This window comes from Chiloscyllium plagiosum, chromosome 28, assembly GCF_004010195.1.
Source record: "Chiloscyllium plagiosum isolate BGI_BamShark_2017 chromosome 28, ASM401019v2, whole genome shotgun sequence".
In the NCBI taxonomy this organism is placed as follows: Eukaryota; Metazoa; Chordata; class Chondrichthyes; order Orectolobiformes; family Hemiscylliidae; genus Chiloscyllium; species Chiloscyllium plagiosum.
Window position 1 is genome coordinate 45,732,368 of NC_057737.1, and position 20,260 is coordinate 45,752,627.

Here is a 20,260-nt window from a genome sequence, read left to right on the forward strand (position 1 = left end):
TGTCGAGTGCTGAGAGGAAATTGGAATGTGCATGTTTTAACTGGTGGAATTCTGTTCATGTATTGGAGTGGCTTTATTATGCCAAATATATTTGTCTCAAACTAGTTTCCTGCAAAAGTAAAAGATTTCTATGCAATTCTGCCCTACTAAAGTAGAAAGTTGGGCTTAGACTAGTTCTGGGTTCTACCTACTGGTAGCCCATGCCTTCCTGATAATTAGGAATTTGTGTATTTGACTTTTTGAACCTGAAGTCATTTCACTGTGTAGATGAAACATTGATCTGGTTGTCTGCTCCAATTACAGCATCCACAGAAATATTTGGTAATTACAATGCTGTACTGATTATATTGGGTTTTGTACATCCAGTTCACATATCTAATCTTCCTACATTTTTTACTAGATTTTATTTCCCTTGCATCAAACCAGGCTGCTCTGTAATCTATTCTTTTGATAGTCTGCTTCCCAGTTTGGACAGTATAGAACACTACTGTGTTCCTTTACTTCCTTGTCAAACTGTTTCAAGCTAATTGGAACATTGCAAACTATATTATGTACATTTCTGCAAAATATCTTTATTTTTCATAAGTTTTTATACAGCCTTATCACATTTAAATTTGAACCAAATATTTTTGGGAACCCTTTAATACAGGTGATGAATTTTCAGCTAGCTTCCTAATTCGCAATGGTGCTCGTGTGAATGCAGCTACATATGGACAGCAGGAGACACCTCTTCACCTAGTGGCCTCATACAGTCTGAAAAAGCACTCAGTAGAAGCAATGGCAGGAATGGCACGTATCGCACAAGCGCTTTTGGAAGCATCAGCCAATTCAAACATGCAGGATAGCAAAGGACGGTGAGCAGCAGTTGTCTCTCCTATCTAGCTTCCTATATTGGGATAATTTGGAACGAAGTGTGTGTTCTACCAGTATTTCTCCACTTGTATGTTTTCGCCCTCCTTTCTTTTTCCTTGTCACTGCTATGCTTTCTGCTTGATCATTGTTGTGGAGCGCTGTAGGTCCATTTAAGTTGTACTGGCAGTTGTTGTACTAAGTAGAAGTAGCAACACCGTCTAGTTGTCATCCTCCCTTTTTTGGAATTGGGGCCCTGACCTTAATTGTACAACCTGTCCAAATCCAACTGACCTTTTTGAAGGAGCCGCAAACAAACTGGTTGCTTTAATCCTGTGAATGATGCATTGTTTAGTTGAAAATTTGCTAAAAACGTCTTTATTAGGTCAAATTGTGCAGCAGTACTGTTACAAAAGCTATGTATTGGTTGTTAACTCCTTCCACTGAGATCTCTTCCTTGTTTACACAGGACACCTTTACACACTTCTATACTGGCAGGCAATGAGTATGTTTTCACACAGCTACTGCAATGTAAACAGTACGTATGAATCACTAATTTCTTCATTGCTTCTTCTGAAAGCACTTGGCTTCTTGAAGTGTAATTGTTTTCTAAAATGTCTTTGGCAAATGTATTTTTGCAGAATTGACCTGGAGCTGAAGGACCATGAAGGAAGCACGGCGCTGTGGTTAGCACTCCAGGATATAACAGTGGACTCCGATCAGTCGGTGAACCCATTTGATGATGTTCCAGTTGTGAATGGCACTTCATTTGATGAGAATAGTTTTGCAGCAAAACTAATTAAACGGGGTAGTAATCCAGATGCACCAGATGCAAAGGGTGAGAAACTAGCAAATACACCAGCAGGAAAATTACATGTGTACAGACCAGTCCTCACCTTTCAGTTGTACCATAGCCAACAATGTGATGTGCACTGCAACAAGCTGGTTTTGCAGTGCAGAGAAAAATCAGCGGAACTGTTCGTTTGCAAGGTCTACAGGATAAACTGCAGTTTCTATAAGCTGGTGATGCAGGGGATGGGCATCAAACTTGGGACTGGAGCCAGCCTTTGAATGGAGCTGCATCCATCCAGGGAAGTGATGCATATATACAGTCATGAACAGTAGCTTGTCAGGATGCATACAGCAATTATCGATCTCTTTTCTAATCAAACCAAGTTAGCCAATACAATATGGTAAAAATTAGTGGTAAACCAGAGAAGTAGGAACATTTTAAAAGCCCACAAAAGATGACCCAAAAACAGAATAAGTTGAGGGGAAACTAGCAAGTAATGCGAAGGTGGACAATGTCTTTATTTAGAAACAAAGAATAGGGCCAGAGTGAACACAGGCTAGTGGCTGAGGAGTTGAATAAATATTGGCCTCTACCATGAAGACTGAGGATTCCAAAAATAACATTCCAATCAATATCACCAGAGAAATGTACTAGGTGTACTAATGTGTCTAAAGATTGATGGGTTTTTATATATAGAATTGTAAAGGAGTTAGCTCTAGTGATAGTGGTCTATTAGTAATCTTCCAAGAGTCCTTCGATTTTGGAAAAGTCAGAATTGGGACAACCAATGTCATTTGCTGTACAAAAGGGGTCAGGTTTAAAAAAAAAAAGTAGGCCAGTCACCTTAACTTCTGTTTATTCGGGTAATGTTAGAGTCTAAAGGATTTAATGGTAGAGCATGGAGAAATACATAATCTAGTCGAGTAGAGTCATATAGCATCTTGAAGGGCAATCCTGTTTGGCAAATTATTACAGCTGTAATTGGCAAATTGCCACAGGGATCATTGCTGGGACCACAAGTATTTATAACGTATGTTCCTCAGTGAATGTACTATTGCCTAGTTTAAGGATAAAATGAAAATAGCTGAGAAGAGTGGTGATGAGGATGTCACCATCTACAAAAGGATGCACACCAGTTAAGAGTTGACAAAAGCTTGGCAGGTGAAATAGATGTTATGTACTTTAGGTGGAAGAGTAGAGGAGCTGAATAATATTTAAATGGGGAAAGACAAAACTGCAGCTCAAAAGGACTGGAAGTTCTTGTGCATGAACTGCAAAAAGCTAGCACCCAAGTTCAGGTATTGGCAAGGCAAATGGAATGCTGGCCTTTATTTCAAAGGGAATGGAATATGAAAATAAGGAGGTCTTGCTAAAACAATTCTAAACTATGCTAGTTTGATGACTTTTGAATACTGTGAGCACCCATTATCTAAGGACAGATACACCAGCATTGCAGGCAGTCCAGAAAAGATTCACTTAGCTGATCCTGGGTATGGAGCGACTGTCTTGAGGAGAGGTTGGGCTAATACTCATTGGAGTTTTGAAGAATGAGTTGACGTTATTGAAAATATCAGGTTCGTAAGGGTTTGATAGGGTAAATGTGGAGAGGTGGTTATGCCTTGTGGGAGAGTCTAGGACCAAAGGACACATGAGCAGCACCTAATTCTGAAATTAAGGCAAAGGTGAGGATAGTGAATCTGGAATTCTTTAATGTAGAGACTTGATAGTTAAATATATTCAAGATTGAAATAATTTTCCTAATCAGTAAGAGAAGCAAAGATTACATGGATAAAGGCACGAAAGTGAAGTTGAGGATTATCAGGTTGACCGTGATCTCATTGAATGGTGGAGCAGACTTGATGGGCTGAATGGCCTACTATTTCTGCTCTGACCTCTGACTTTGCGATATCCAAAAATGCTTTGGAGAAATTGGGAATGTGGTAGCTGATGTATGGCACAGTACAGATTAGTGACTCATTTGGCTTATGCTGGTATAAGCTGGCAGATAAATGGAAGCCAGTGCGCTGTAAAACTCAGTCGGTGCTTCAGTAAGGTGATGGAGGATGTTTTATGTCCAGCTGAACAAACAATTTAACATCTAATCATATTAAAAAATGTCACCTTTAGCTTGCTATCCTTTGAGAGAAATGGTTTAGTTTGTGCCTGATGACAATCCTAGCTGGTTGAGAACACATTTAATCATGTTTAGTGCTAGTCACACAGCTTCAGCGGAGAGAAGAAGTGTTAACATTTTGAGTTGGGTAACATTTATGAGAGTCTAAAGGTTATTTAAGTTTCCCTCATCTTATTATGGCTTAGTTATGGCTTTTGTTTCTCCAAAATTGAAGTGTATCTCTATAACCTAATGATTTGAAAGTGTTATGATTTCTTCTGGAAGCACGCAAGTTGCTAATTCCTAAATGAAGAAACTATTGTAATTTTGGTTCATGTTAAAGTTGTATTGTAACTGAAGTATGAAGGTCAGTTTAAATTGTTGATAATTTTAAGCTCTTGCCGCACAACCACGGTATTCGCCTTCAGCATGTTTATCATTGAATACTTCCGCTGTTCCACAATATGATGTTCTTTACTCAGGCACTGTAGGTTTGTTTAGTAGTCATTAGCTACTCTCATGAAGCTCGAATGTAATATCAATGAGGGAAATTTCTGTGAACCTGTATTGTTTGAGCTGCAGCAGTTCTGATGTAGCTTTCCAAAGCAACCCACTGATAACACCCCAGTTCACTGTTTGGCCACTTCAGGGAAAACACCAACTCTTTATTGTCTGAGTTATTCACACAACTTTCCAGAATATATCTCTGGTTGGTTGTTTTTAGCATGTTAATGTTTAAACACTTCTCACATCTGTGCCTGTGGTTTGAAAGTCATTTTTGGAATTATTTCCAAGAGCATTGCATCTGCATGTGCTGCTTGCAATTTTTCCAGTATAAATACCTATGATTACTAACAGCAACTCCGTCGTTTCAATTTATGAGGCACCCTGGTCTGGAAGAAACTCCTGAGTTATAGAATCCCTACAGTCGTTGTAATTGCCAGTAGTGTTGAAGCCAGTTTGTGAAGGGAGTTTTTGTGACAGTGGTAGTATCCCTACCTCTGACCTAGAAGATCAGGTTCCAGTCTTGCCTCAGGACTTGAAGGCCTTGTAATGGGCATTTATAACACTGCCTAACAAGTTGATTATTAGCCTGCACTCATACGCCTAATGCAGGTGATAGAAGCAAGAGTCTCCTTTTTCATGTGGAGCTCTGGTAGTTGGAATGTAACAGCCTCCCCATGGTAAAAGACTCCACATGCTGGTTCTTAACACTGGCTTTATTCTGTGACAAGTGTGAAGCTCCTCTGTATTACAGATAATTCTGCAAGCTTTCCAAAATTGTAACAAAGGTTACTATTTGACTAACAAGTTAAATTCTAGATATTCAGTTATTAATAGAATGTATGGCCTTTAAAATGGTGACTGAATTTGTTTTAATTATTCCTCAGCCTCTAATCTTCAGCTCAGTCTTGACTCAGCATGTAAATTGCTATAGAATGTTAGCAATATATAGAACTTGTGATACTAGATGTTGAGTATAAATTGAGGTGTCAATTATCTAAATGTAAAGTAGTAATCAATGGGATATCTTTCCAACCTATTATACTCTTTAGAGGCTTCTAACATAGTGAACCACATTTCACTCTGCTAGGGAATTGTCTAATGCAAAGAGCATCGGAGACTGAAAATGAAGCTGCTGCACTCTTCTTGGTTGCTCACGGGGCTAAGGTTAACCACACCAATCACTTGGTGAGTCTTTTGAAGTTAATATTTTAAGGAATTGTCTTTAACTTATAAATGGAGGGGAAAAAACATAATATCATTTATCCAAATACAGTACATGAATGGTTCACAACTTCTGTTGAGTATGGGCTGTGTTTGCTTTGTCTCTCAATTGATTACATAGAACAGAGTTTAACATAGAGTAGCTGAAGTGGAGAATAAAACTGCTTAAGTAGCTTTGCATATGCTCACAGAGCAAGTGCATGTTTCCCTCAGTTAATGGGTGAATATACCACTTAGCATGTTGACAAATCAATCAGACAGAAGAACCCCAAAGATTTGATTTATGACAGCTTGTCTAAATTAGGGCGAAAGGAGAAATTGACCAAAAAGCTTCTCCCCTGTTTTGTTATCCAGTCACCCTGATTGAACATGTGGACAAGATTTGAATTGGAAAAGAGGGACTTGAACATCGAGTCTTAGCTACAGGCCTTTAACCTGTTGTTTGTAACATGCTTTAGAAAGTAATTATTTGGGGCAAATAATATCTCCCTTTCCAGATATCTATGTATTTCTACACTTAGTTCCAATTGACCCTACTACAAAATGTGCCACTAGTTGACTGAATTGGAATTGAATGTAAGAGAAGGGAGATTATGCTTGAGTTCTACAGGGCATTGGTGGGACTCATCTGGCAGACTGTTGGGCAGCAAGAGCAAACCAAACCAAAACAGTCTATCACTAATTTCACTGGTGTAAATCCCAAACATTCGAGACTCAAATTGCCCAATTTTTCCTAACCAGACTTGAAGAATAGATATTAGACACCAAAGTTTTTTTATAACTTAAATAGATCTAGCAGTTTATTCTTAGCTTTGCTCTGTTAAAGTTACAATATTAAGCACTAAGATAATCTAATTTAATGTTCATGATTTAAACCCAACTCCATTACCCCAACTCAGACCCAGTTAAGGGATAAATTAAAAACAAAATGAGTTGTAACTGGCCAGTTTCAACACTTGAATATCTGGTCTTTGTGGAACCCTGAGTGCTGCATTTATATTGCAGGGACAAAAGATTGCGTCTTATTCAAATTCTCAAGTCACTGGTTAATGCAAACAGCTTCCAGCAGGATCTAATGAACATTCACTTTATTTCTTATAAACTGATTATTTTCTCCAGAAGTTCCACAATTCTTGTAATTGCATAGAAAACTCGAGTAAAACTAGAGTACAGCCTTGCAGTCCAGCAGCTTCTGAGCACATAGCCTTCTACCCCAAAAACCAAGTCGAAACCAATCAGTCTATGGCTAACCTTTTTCCCCACATTGAGATTGGCCGGCCAGCACTGGCCTCCCCTACAATGACCAATGCTACATCCAACCAACCGCCAGTCCTTGAGTTTAAAATGTCCCGGTACCGAAATGTCTGCAGTCATTTTACAGTAATGAATGCGTTATCTTTCCAGGCTAGTTCCCACACATGCAAACCTCAGTTGGTTTGCATTTTCCTCCTTTTCAAAATAAGCTGCTGCTCAAAGTTCAAAGTTTTTTTGATTCTCAACTACAGTTTGTAGTCCCAAATCAAAAATGAAAACAATAAAGAAAAACATTGGCCTCAACAGTATACAGTGTGGTCACCACACTTGCAGAAGGATGTTGATGCATTGGAAGCAGTTCAGAGAAGATTCACTAACCCAGTTTGCTGAGTAGCTGGTTTGCAATGTAGAGAGGCCCTAACAACATGGGTTCAACTCCAACACAACTGGAGTTTACCATGAAGGACCTTCCTTCTCAACCTCTCCCTTTGTCTGAGCTATGACTACCCCCAGGTTATGCCACTGCCAGTTGTCCGTCTCACCCTTTCGCGCTCGAGAGATTGAGAACAGCCCTGTAGTCAAGTGGGACTATGAGATCTTGAAGGTGCTTAACCAGGTGCATGTTGAAAGGATGTTCCCTCTTCTGGGAGAATCCAGGACTCTGTGGTCATGGTTTAAAAACGAGGCACATTTGAGACCCCAACAAAACACTTTTTTTGTGTTGAGTCTTTTTAGAATTTCCTTCCTCAAAAAGTGGCTGTTACAGAATCTTTAGATATTTTTGTGGCAGAGGTCGAAATTTTTGCTTATCAAGCAGATGAAAGATTATTGGGGCTATGCAGGAATGTAGAGTTGAGATTAAAGTTTAGATCAACCATGATTATGTTGAATGGTGAAGCAGACTCAAAGGGCCGAATGGCCGCCTCTTGTTCCTTGTTTGGATCACGATTGAACTCTTGCCCCCAACCCATATCTTCAGCTTTGACAAAATTAATTTATAGTTTATGACCTGAATTTTTCAGAACTAGAGTTATCTGCAGAATAGGCCTTACTATACCTATGTTGCATTGTCTGTTCCTCCACATCTTACAAAGGAGGACAGGATCAGCATTGAAAGATTTCAGTTAAGTGAAGATGCAGCTGGAATTGGTGTAGTCAGAACAGACGACCATTAAGGGGGAGGTTTAAAGAGATGGTCAAAATGATAGAGTAGATAGTGAGAGACTGTCGTTAAAGGTAGCAACATCAATAGCCAGAGTACAGTTTTGTGGGTATTGGCCAAACATTCTTGTTTAAGTGTAGCTATTTGATTTGGAAAGCATTGCTTAAAAGTGTATTGAGAGCAATATTTTAAGGATTTGGAAATGAAATTGGATAAAGTCAATTCCAGTTCTTCCTATTTTTGCCCTTCGTAAAGTCGCATAATAAGGAAATTAATTGTGGGGATATGGGAAAAGTGTAGGAAAGTGGGCAATTTGGATAGCTCTTTCTAAGCTATCCAAATAAAGGTGCAAGCTGATTGGCTGCCTTGTTTCATTCCAGTTAATTTCTGATTTGGGCGCAAGGATTGTCGATTTGGTACCAATGGTCCTTTTTTTTTATATTTGTTACAAAATATACATTGAGATTAGCAGGTGAAGAAAATTATTTTCCATATCAAATGCTAACCTGTCATAGAGCCTTAAAGGCTGCATACATTGACTGTTCCTCACTGAGCAACTCTGTGTAGCACAAATTCAGACTTTGTTTTTCTCTAAAAAATTAATTTACATCCCATGGTAAAATCTATGACTGCACTGTTCTTCATTTCCCTGTCCATCTCTCCCTCCCCTTTTGCTGTGCTTTTATCTAGGGTGAAACTCCCCTGCACACAGCATGTCGTCGTGGCTTGGCAAATCTCACGGTAGAACTACTACAGCATGGAGCGAATCCCAACATTCAAACCAAGCGACCGCTTTCTGTCGGTACAGGTTTGTCGCAAGACTCTCAGGATGGTCTCTCCCTGCAGACACCACTTCACATGGCAATAGCACATAACCATCCTGATGTGGTGTCGGTGATATTGGAGCAGAAAGGTAGGGTTGCTTCTCCCTCACTAATCTTAACCACCTTGGTATCATTATCATTCCTAATTGTGAGGGAACGGTAACTTGTCTATAGACGGTTGAGCATTGCTTGGCCACATTGAGAGGCAAACTTAAGGTTTGATTTGGATCTCCAGACTCTCCCTTTTTATTTCAGCCACTCCTTCCCACCTCAAAAGTTTTTGTTGTGGATTTGCCTAGTCATAACTTTAAAAGTTTTATTCTTGATAAAACTTTGATACTCTACGAAATAAGATCAATTTGCACTATCACAATGTGGGTCTTATAGCGAGTTGGTAGTATCCCTCCCTGTGGGCCAGGAGATTGGGTATAAATTTCCACCCGCTCGAGGTATATAATAACATACCCCAAACAGATTGATTTTAAAATAACTATTGTCGATGACTTTGTTTCTGTGGTTTGATGAAATATTGTGATGTACTTTAAAGCATTGCCATAGAAATACAAAACCATTTAATATTTCAGAAGTAATTTAAATTTCCAAAGCATGTCTATATAAACATTTATGTAAAATATTTTGGGACATAGCTTTGTAACATGCTTACAAAGTTGGCGAGATTTGACCACTTCAAGACCTGACAGTTAAATAGTTGCTTTTGAACTTTTGCTTCGGTCCAATCATTTTATGCCAATCGTAATTGAAACTGGCTTTTTGATCTGAAAAACTGAGAGGTGAAGAAGACTAATGTTTTTTTTATTATTCAACTCAGCAAATGCACTTCATGCTACCAGTAACCTACAAATCATTCCTGACTTCAGTCTCAAAGATTCAAGAGATCAAACAGTCCTTGGGCTGGCTCTATGGACAGGTACCTATGAATATACATTGTGTTAAGCTCCTTTCCTTTTATCCTTGTGACTGACTTTTTGGAAATTCTTTATAAATATTTGTTTCAGTGCAGTGGGTGTTCTTGTAACCTGGGGTAATCCTGATGTGAAGGGGCAGGAAGATATCTATAAACTGTCATGATCCGATTTGGTGTTGTTGGAGATAGTGATTTGATAAGTTGGTAGGTTACTTTGCAGTCAAAATACATTACCCTATATCATCTTTGCGAAATATGGCTCCGCTTAATCCACATCAGTCAATTTAAAAGATCTCTGGGGTGACTAAGAATTTTTTAGGAAAGAAATCGCAAGTTGCATTTTTAAATAATCCCATGACTTCTCTGCAATGTGAAGTCTAAAGGTTTAACCACCAGACTAACTGTACTCTCCCTGCAGGCATGCATACAATCGCAGCTCAGCTGCTGGGTTCAGGGGCTGCCATTAATGACTGCATGTCAGATGGTCAGACTCTACTGCACATGGCAATTCAGAGGCAAGACAGCAAGAGTGCCCTCTTCCTCCTTGAACACCAAGCTGATATAAATATTCGGTAAGTAAGTTACTGCATAATACATTGAGCAGAAGGAAATTGTAGAGAGTAATCTATATCTTTTTGCACAATTAATCAGCTTATTCTAATTCTGTTTTCATTACTAACCTTTTCCCCATAACAAATATTTCTTAATCGTTTCTCTTTTTTTTTTTTTGTTTTGATTGTTTTATTTTTGTCAGAACCCGTGACAGTGAGACAGCTCTTCAGTTGGCCATCAAGAACCAGTTACCACTTGTGGTCGATGCTCTTTGTACCCGTGGTGCAGATATGTCTGTACCGGATGAGAAGGGAAATGCACCATTGTGGCTCGCCCTGGAGAGTGGGCTTGAGGACATTGCCTCCACCTTGGTAAGTGCACTTGATGCTGGGCTGAACCCTTTTCATAGCATCAAGTACTCCAGGTCCATGCAGTGAAGATTGAAAATACAATTTAATTTTTTTGCTGTAAAACATCCCAACCTTTTGGATGTTAAAATAGTGTCAAGCCAGTAACCTCCCCCTGTCAGGAACATGAAACTCATTGTTAATTCAAGTTTTCTCAGTCCTACCAAGCATCACGCTATGTATTCTGCTTGCTTAAAAATGTTGTGCTTTGATCGGCTGAACAGCCAGTTTGTACACTGCAAACCTCATCTAGTCAATGCTTATTAAACCTCTACACACGTTCTCTTGTATTCTATTCATCTTGCTTATTGACGTAGTCTTCTAAGGGTGGCATGGTGGCTCAGTGGTTAGCACTGCTGCCTCACAGCACTAGGGACCCAGGTTCGATTCCAGCCTATGACAACTGTCTGTGTGGAGTTTGCACATTCTCCCCGTGTCTGCGTGGGTTTCCTCCGAGTGCTCCGGTTTCCTCTCACAATCCAAAGATGTGCAGGTTAGGTGAATTAGCCATGCTAAATTGCCTGTACTAATTAGGTGCATTAGTCAGGGGTAAATGTAGGGTAGGGGAATGGGTCTGGGCGGGTTACTCTTTGGCGGGTCAGTGTGGACTTGTTGAGCCAAAGGGCTTGTTTCCATAATGTAGGGGATCGAATCTAATCCCTTTCACCTCAAGCTATTGATCTTCCTTTTTAATATCATCCGTTCACTTCGCCTTCTCCGTGAGATAACGAGTCCTGCATTTTAACATTTGTAAAGAGGTTTGTGTAGAATTTTAGAGTTTCATGTTTTACTGGTGACTTATGATCCTAGTCTGAGATATACTCCCTCCCTCCCTCCCTCCCTCCCTCCCTCCCTCCCTCGGAAATAATTTCTCTATTTTTAAACCAATTGAACCCCTTAATAATAATTCAAGACTGCTTTCGGGTCGTCATCTGCCTCTTTCTAGTCAACTGCCTATTTCTTGAGGAAGCGTGGTAGTGATAGAATAAAGAAAATTTACAGCCTAGGAACAGGCCCTTCGGCCCTCCAGGCCTGAGCCGATCCAACTGTACTGTCTAAACCTAAGCAATTCCTAAGCATCTGTATCCCTCTCCTCCCCACCTACTCATGCATTTATCCAGACTCATGTTAAATGAGTCTACCGTGCCTGCCTCTACCACCTCTGCTGGCAACATGTTCCAAACGCCCACCACCCTCTGTGTAAAGTACTTGCTGCGTGTATCCCCTTAAACTTTCTACCTCTCACCTTGAAAGCGTGACCTCTCGTTATTGAATCCTTCACCCTGGGTAAAAACTTGTCTCTGTCCACCTTGTCTGTACCCTTCATGATTTTATCAACCTCAATCCGGTCCCCCTGAATTTTTTTTTTCTCTATTGAAAATAAACCTAACCTACTCAACCTCTCTTCATAGCTAGTACTTTCCATACCAGGCAACATCCTCGTAAACCTTCTCTGCACCCTCTCCAAAGCGTCTACATCCTTTTGGTAATGTGGTGACCAGAACTGTACGCTGTATTCTAAATGCAGCCGAACCAATGTCTTGTACAATGTTAACATGACTTGCCAGCTCTTCTACTCAATACCCCATGAAGGCAAGCATACTATAGTGCCTTCTTGACCATTGTATCCACCTGTTCAGCAACTTTCAGGGTACAATGGACCTGCACTCCCAGATCTCTCTGCCCATCAACTTTTCCCAAGGCTCTTCCCTTCATTGTATAATTCGCTCTAGAATTAGACTTGCCTAAATGCATCACCTCACATTCGTCTGGGTTGAAATCCATCTGCAACTTTTCCACCCAACTCTCCAGTCTATGTATATCCTCCTGCATTCTCTGACTGTCCCTCATGCTTTCTGCTACTTCACCAATCTTCGTGTCATCTGCAAACTTGCTGATCATACCAACAGTGCCCTCTTCCAGATCATTTATGTATATCACAAACAACAGTGGCCCCAACACTGACCCCTGTGGAACACCACTGGTCGCCTTTCTCCATTTCGAGAAACTCCCTTCAACTACTACTCTATCTCCTGTTGCTCAACCAGTTCTTTACCCACCCTGCACACCATGTGACTTCACTTTCTCCATTAGTCTACCATGGGGAACCTTACTAAAGTCCAGGTATATGACATCAACAGCCCTTCCTTCATCTATCAACTTGGTCACTTCCTTGAAGAACTCTATCAAGTTGGTAAGGCACGATCTCCCCTGCACAAAACCATCGCTGATAAGCCCATTCTTTTCTAAATATAAATAGATCTTATCCCTCCATACCTTCTCCAGCAACTTTCCCACCACCGATGTTAGGCTCACTGGTCATTAGTTACCCGGAATATCCCTACTACCCTTCTTGATCAACCTTCCAGTTCTCCGGCACCTCACCTGTGTTTAAGGATGCCACAAAGATATCTGTCAGGGCCCCAGCTATTTCCCCTCACCTCACCTCACCTCCCTCAGCAACCTGGGATAGATTCCATCTGGTCCTAGGGATTTGTCCAATACCTCTTCCCTACTTATGTCAACGTGATCCAGACTAATCAAACTTCTATCTCTAATCTCAAGATTCATGTTCCTCTACATGAATACTGCAAAGTAATCATTCAAAATCTCACCCATTCTCTCAGATTTGACACACAGCCTTCCTTCGTTATCATTTAGTGGATCAATCCTTTCTCTAGTTACCCGCTTGCTGCTTATATAAGAATAAAATGCTTTGGTATTCTCCATATTCTGCTTGCTAAAGCTATTTCAGGACCCCTTTTGCCCACTTGATTCCTTGTTTAAGACTTGTCCTACTCTTCCTTGTGCCTGTACTGCGCTGTATTCTTCTATGTTCTATGTTCTATGTTCTCATATTCTTCCAGGGCCCGTTCTGTTCTTAGCTGCCTAGGTCTAATGTACACTTCCCTTTTCCTCTTGGCTAGTTGTACAATTTCTCCTGTCATTCATGGTTCACGAATCTTGCCCTTTTCAATCCTCTGCCTTCAACAGGACATGCCTATCCTGCACTGTCCTTAACCTATCTTTTGAAAGTCTCCCACATATCAAATGTGGACTTCCATTCAAATAGCTGTTTCCAATCCACGTTTCTGAGCTCCTGCCTAATTTTGATACAATTGGCCTTGGCCCAGTTTAGTGCTCTTCCCTGAGGACCACTCTCCTCTTTATCTACGAGTATTCGAAAACTTACAGAATTGTGGTCACTGTTCCCAAAGAAATCCCTCACCATAACTACTTCTACCTGGCCTGACTCGTTCCCCAGTACCAGGTCCCATATGGTCCCTTCCCTCATCAGACTATTGACATACTGCTCTAGAAAACTCTCCTGGACGCTTCTTACAAATTCTATCCCACCCAGACCTCTGACGTTACGTGTATCCCAGTCAATGTTGGGAAAATTAAAATCTCCCATCTCCACTACCCTATTGCCTCTACATCTATTCATAATCTGTTTGCCTATTTGTTCTTCTACCTCACGCTCACTGTTGGGAGGTCTGTAATACAGCCCCAACAGTGTGACTGCACCCTTCTTATTTCTCAGCTCCACCCATAATGCCTCGCTCCCCATTGACATCCATAGTGTCCTCCTCTAGCACAGCCGTGATATCGTCATGTGATGTTGGAAAATTTTTGCATATGGACACCAGACTTATAGATTTTGATCAGCAGTTTTCTCTTATTTCAGTTTGCTTCTGACTGTATAATTTCTTTAACACTAGAGTAGATGATCAACTAAATAAAACCTTGTATGGGGTTTGCCTTTTCTGACTCCAGCAATTCTTCATACCAAATCCACCATTATGCTAGCTGATTTCTAATGTGGTGCATTTTGGGTAGTTCTGATCTCTCATGGATACTAAGCTTTGCTTTAAATGTCTTACTTATTTACTTGTCCTTGTTCGCGTTGCACGTTGAGGAGGATTGCAAGTTCACAGCCTGTTGTGTTGAATTACATATAAACCAATTCAGAGATCATTAATTGAAATTGAATATGCCAGATTTGTAAGCCTTCATTGTTCAAATTACTTTGCTAACAGCAAATGGAATGTGGGTTAAGTGTTACATTATAAGAACCATTTGAGCAATGGTTAGGTAACACTTCCCTGTAACTAATGTCACCAAGTTACTGGAGGGTTGTACCTGTCATATTGGTACCAATGGAGATGGGGACTGGGAAAGGGGCAATGCAAAATGCTCTATAGCTCACTCCTTTTGGTAATGTGAATTATAGTGATTGGGACCAGGTGAATCCTGTTGACTACGAGGTCCTTGATTGGTTGTTAACCCGGAAAGTCCTGGCTGACCAATATAACCAGAAGATTTTGAATCTCCTCTGTTCAAGTGCTGACCACAGCCAGTGTCCTGTGCACCAGTAAATAAAGGGTGACTTGGTGATAGGATACCGGTCTCTGTGCAGTCATTTCATGAGCCCTTGATACTGAAATTGCTGCAACAATGAATCCAGAAGAGTTCAATAAGAAACTTATAACCTGACCAGCATTTTGGACTTGGACTCTGTTTCTTTAAAAAAATATATACCCACGATGATAAATCACACCCATTATAGACCTTTTTGGAAATAAGAGTTAGATTCTGGATGTGTGTAATCACACCCACTCTGTTGTTTTTCTGCCTGAGAAAAGAAAATCACTTTTTGTATTTGTGCTGGAATAGGCTCTGGTGGTGATTTTTTAATCAAACACTGTGCTTCCCAAAACTGTAAAAGCATGTAAGCTTGTGAATTGAGCATGTTGGTATATGTGGCCCCACTAATTTTCTACATAACTTTGTACCATGCTCTCCTTTTTTAGCTGCACTAGAGAGTCTAAAAGCAGAAATCTTGCTTAACTTTCACCTGATGAAATACAGTAATGTCAAAACCCACTAGTCTTAGCTTGTCTAACTTGAATTAAATCATTGTCACACTAAAATTGCAATTTCTGTGCCAAGACAGTATAGAAAAATTTGTAATCTGGCTTGCATCAGGATTGGGTGGTGTCCATTTTTAAAATAAAATGTATGACGACAATATGAATTGAATGAAAACATGCCTTGACATTCTGCAACTTTCAGAAGCTTTGAGCCTTCCACCTTGTGACTTGCCTCACTGTAAACACTGAAGGGAAAATGTACTATAACTGTTTAGGTCTTTTGCAATGACTTCCAACTGAGAGCATTGGTAGTTTGTGTAGTAACTGTGATGCTTGATGGGTATATTGGAGCATTCCAATTGGAAGGATGCTGCATAATTTTACTGTGTTTGGGTTGTCACAAATGGTGTCAAGTAATGTGGTCCATGCAGAAAAAAATTCAGCTAGAATGCCACTAATGATGGCACTGCTATTGATGCCTTTTTAAAAACCATAACCGATTTAGACTTGAGTGAACGGTGAACAGTTGTGTGTAGGAACTATTGATATCAGTTTGTGGCTCAGCAATGCACTCTTTCTTCTCTGTTACAAGGCTGCGGGTTCAAGTCCCTTTACAGAGACTTGGGCATCATCTTTAAGTTGGGAGAGCTGCACTTTGAGGTCCCATCTACCCTCTCCAGATTTAAGATTCCATTGTATTAATGGAAGAGAACAGATCACCGTGTCCTGGCTAATATTTACTCCTCTATCTGTTATTGCCAAAACAGATTGACTGACTGTTATCCTAATGCAGTGTGTGGGATTTGTGCAAGTTCTCTTTTTGTTTGTTTTTTCATAACAGAGACTACACTTCAAAATAATTTCTATAACATTCAAACACTTGGAGCTTCCTATGATTGCTAAAATGTATTATGTAAATGCAGTTTATTTTACCTGCCAGAGAAACCTTTGGAAGATTAGAAGAGGCTTTTAAATTTAAAAAGGTTGTGTGATTCATTGTGACAATGTATTTATTCTTTTCCTTGTTTAAGAACTCTCATTATATGGAAGTGCAGGGATCCTGCAGATTTTAGTCTGCGCTTAACTTCAGTTAAAAATGTGCATTCCACATCCATGGAGGGATGTATTTTTTTTGATTGGCCTATGCTTCCACCTGACCAATGCCTTCAATCACTTTGTGTGGGCTTGGGATATTACTTCTCTATGATTTCGCAGTTAAGGTTAAGTACATTAAGAGTAAGGCGGTAACTGGAGACAGGGTAGGACCCCTTAAAGATCAAAATGGCTGTCTTTGTGCTGAAACCCAGGAGTGATATTTCGCATCATCTTTTACTGTGGAGGAAGAAATGGAGGCTAGAGAAGTTGGGGAAATAAACCATTGATGTTTCAAGTTCTTCACATTATCAAGGAGAAAGTTCTGCAGGCCTTGGAGAATCTAAAGGTGGAAAAATCTCTGGGTTCTGATCTAATGTATCCCAGAACACTCTGGGAAGTTAGAGGAAATTTTGAGGCCCCTTGCAGAAATATTTGCAATAGCTATAACTATGGATGAGATGTCTGATGACTGGAGGGTGGCTAATGTGCCTTTTTAGAAGGGTTGTAAGGAGAAACTAGGGAACTGTAGACCTGTGAGTCTGACTTCAACTGTGGGTAAGTTGTTGGTGATTCTAAAAGGATAGGATCTCGCAACATTCAGAGGGCCACAAAATGTTTAGGGAGAGTCAGCATGGTTTCATGTGAAGAAAATTGTCAAAAAATTGAGTTTTTTGAGGAAGTTAATGAAAAGATGGAGGGCAAAGCAATAGTTTACTTAGACTTTACTAAAGCCTTTGACAAGGTTCAGCCTGATAGACTAATGAAGTTGGGTCAGTGGGATTCCGGGTGAACTTGCCAATTGGATACATAACTGGTTTAAAGCAGGTGTTAGAGGTGGTGGAGGGTTGTTTTTTGGACTGGAGGTCTGTCACCAGCAGTGTTCCACAGGATTGGTTCTGGGTCCTCTTTGAATAATTTATATAAATGGTAAACTATGAAATGTAGGCATGGCTAGTAAGTTTGGTGGCATAATAGACAGTGAAGAATGTTTTAAGATTACAAAAGGATCTTGATCAAGTGGGTCAAGGGCTGAATAATGGCAGGAGGAGTTCAATTTGGACAAATGTGAAGTATTGCATTTTTGTACAATGGATAAGGACAAGACTTGCACAATTTAATGTAGGACCTTGGATGGTATTGTAGAACAGAGGGGGCTTAGGGGTTCAGGTACATAATTCTTTGAAGTTTGTGTCACATTTAGACTGGCTAAAAAGGTGTGAGCTACCTGGCGAAGGAGCAGGGAGGAGAAAATGAGGACTGCTTTGAAGGGCTTATGCCCGAAACATCGATTCTCCTGCTCTGCGGATGCTGCCTGACCTGTGCTTTTCCAGTGCTACACTCCTGAATCTGAAGGAGCAGTCCTCTGAAAGCTAGTGCTTCCAAACAAAAACCTGTTGGACTATAACCTTGTGTTGTGATTTTTAGCTTTGTACACCCCAGTCCAACACTGGCTCCTCCACATCTTGTCTTGATTGCTCACTCCTTTTGAGTATAGGAGTCGAGAAGTCATGTTGAGGTTGTTTAGGACATTGGTGAGGCCTCTTCTGGAGCACTATGTCCAGTTCTGGTCTCCCAGTTATAGGACGGATATTATTAAGCTGGCGAGGATTCAGAAAAGGTTTACAGGATGTTGCCAGGTGTGGAATGTTTGAGCTATAAGAGATACTGGGACCTTGTTTACTAAAGCACAGGAGATTGTGAGGTGACCTTGTTAGAGGTTTACAAAATTGAGATGTAGGTAGGGTTAATGGTAGGTGCCTTTTCCCAAGGATGGGGCATTTCAAGACTAAAGGGCATATTTTTAAGGTGAGAGGAGAAAGATTTAAAGACATGAGGGGCAAATATTTTACAGAAGGTAGTTTGCATATGGACTGAATTTCCTGGGGAAGTGTGGATGCAGATACAATTCCAATGTTTAAAAGACATTTGGATAAGTGCATGAATAGATAAGGTTTGGAGGGATATGGGCCAGACACAGACAGGGTGAGTTTAGTTTAGGATTATGTTCAGTTTGGACTGGACCAAAGAATCTGTTTCCATGCTGAGTGACTCTGACTCTGATATACCTAAACGTCCAAGTGGCATTTCACCAAGTTCCAGATGAGCAGCTTTAACTGATCTCAAAGCTGTAATGACCAAATCCTGTCTTGTGGTTGGATCAAGCTGCTCCATAACACTGCATTTGCATTGGCCTTTGAGAAAAACAGAATCTGACATTTTTGTCTATATATTTTTTTTCTTATTGGAACACAACTTCAAGCAGAAGTGGGAGGGTAGAAGGAGAGAAGCTATTTTTGCTAGTTAAGTTGAGCACTCTGGTTTATAGAAGCAGTCCTTAAGGAGTGAAGCCTGGAAGTGGTTCTTCAGAGAACCTTCAAAATGCTCTTGGTCAAAAGGCAATTGATACTGGATCAATAATTTTTTTTAAAAAATGATTTGTTTTTATTCATCAACCAAAGGTGTTAAAGGATATAAAGCAAAGATGGATATATCAGTTATCATCTCCTTTAATAGTGAAGGAGCTTGAGGGACTAATTAGCCTGCTCCCGTTCCAACATGGCAAACTTCACTTTCAACTGGAACCTCTGTTTAATTTCAGGTCAGACATGGCTGTGATGCAACATGTTGGGGTCCTGGACCTGGGGGATGTCTGCAGACTCTGTTACATCGAGCTATTGATGAAAATAATGAAAACTCTGGCTGCTTCCTCATTCGCAGGTGTAGATTGTGATGTTAAAACTGCTGTATTAATTATTATTTGCAAAACTGCAATATAGCCCTTCAGATCTCTTCCTAACGGTCTACTTTTGTAGAATAAATTTTTTGAAGCAAAGCATAAAATAAAATTCCAACTAGTCATTACAAATGTTATAGGTCCTTAAGTTTTCTGATTATTAGTGACTTCCAAGATTCTCCGAGCCATCCAGCTTGTAACACTGGGAGGGAAGGTACTGTGCACCCTAGCTGTTCAGATGTTTCTTGAGTAAATCCATTGTTTTGAAGTTGGTCACTTTGACAGACTGGCTAGTGATGTAGCCTTTGCTTTCTGCTGGTTTTTCTTGAGGAATTTCTGATAACTGGTGTTCATGATCCGTAAATGAGAGCAATGAATTAACCCTGACCCCCTCCCTAGTGTTGTTTCGTGAATGAGCTTCTCTTCTGAAGATTAAGACAAAAGGGCAGACGGTCTAGAGTTCCTGAAAACAGGCTCAAACAACAGTTTAAATATCAGTGTCCGTTTCTGGAACTGTACTTCATTTTAAAAAAAAAAAAAATCCTGCAAATTGTACAAGCTTTTACATTTTAAAATCCAGTAACGCCATGATATTTCAAAATGTGGTGCAAATAATGCGCATTTGATTAATGGCTAGATATTGATCCCCATGGATGAGGAAGAATGATTCAGTATTTTTCCACTGCTAAATCAATTAGAAAGCTTAGTCATAACACTCAAGTCAGTGGATACACCCGTAGAGCCATAACAACTTTGTTTCACTTCCAGTGGGTGTGATGGAAACAGTCCAAGGCGACCAGGTCCCAATGGTGAAGGTGATGAGGAGGCACGTGATGGACAGACACCATTACACATGGCAGCAAGCTGGGGCCTTGAAGAAATAGTGCAGTGCCTTCTGGAGTTTGGTGCCAATGTAAATACACAGGTCAGTGATTGTATACGAGAGACTA

General features: G+C 40.2%; 1 protein-coding gene across 4 annotated transcripts in view; it reads left to right on the forward strand.

Moving 5' to 3' along the window:
- ankfy1 (ankyrin repeat and FYVE domain containing 1) overlaps window positions 1-20,260 on the forward strand; it is a 93,133-nt gene that overhangs the window by 56,166 nt on the left and 16,707 nt on the right. For all 4 annotated transcript variants that reach the window (XR_006315831.1, XM_043718812.1, XM_043718811.1 and 1 more), the window contains exons 8-17: window positions 650-854; window positions 1,319-1,387; window positions 1,491-1,687; window positions 5,350-5,447; window positions 8,590-8,812; window positions 9,553-9,651; window positions 10,067-10,220; window positions 10,403-10,571; window positions 19,176-19,294; window positions 20,079-20,235. Coding sequence is in view for 3 of the 4 variants with exons in the window: in XM_043718812.1 (XP_043574747.1) it covers window positions 650-854; window positions 1,319-1,387; window positions 1,491-1,687; window positions 5,350-5,447; window positions 8,590-8,812; window positions 9,553-9,651; window positions 10,067-10,220; window positions 10,403-10,571; window positions 19,176-19,294; window positions 20,079-20,235 (1,490 nt within the window). In the remaining variant the exon portion in view is untranslated. The remainder of the gene's footprint in view (window positions 1-649; window positions 855-1,318; window positions 1,388-1,490; window positions 1,688-5,349; window positions 5,448-8,589; window positions 8,813-9,552; window positions 9,652-10,066; window positions 10,221-10,402; window positions 10,572-19,175; window positions 19,295-20,078; window positions 20,236-20,260) is intronic.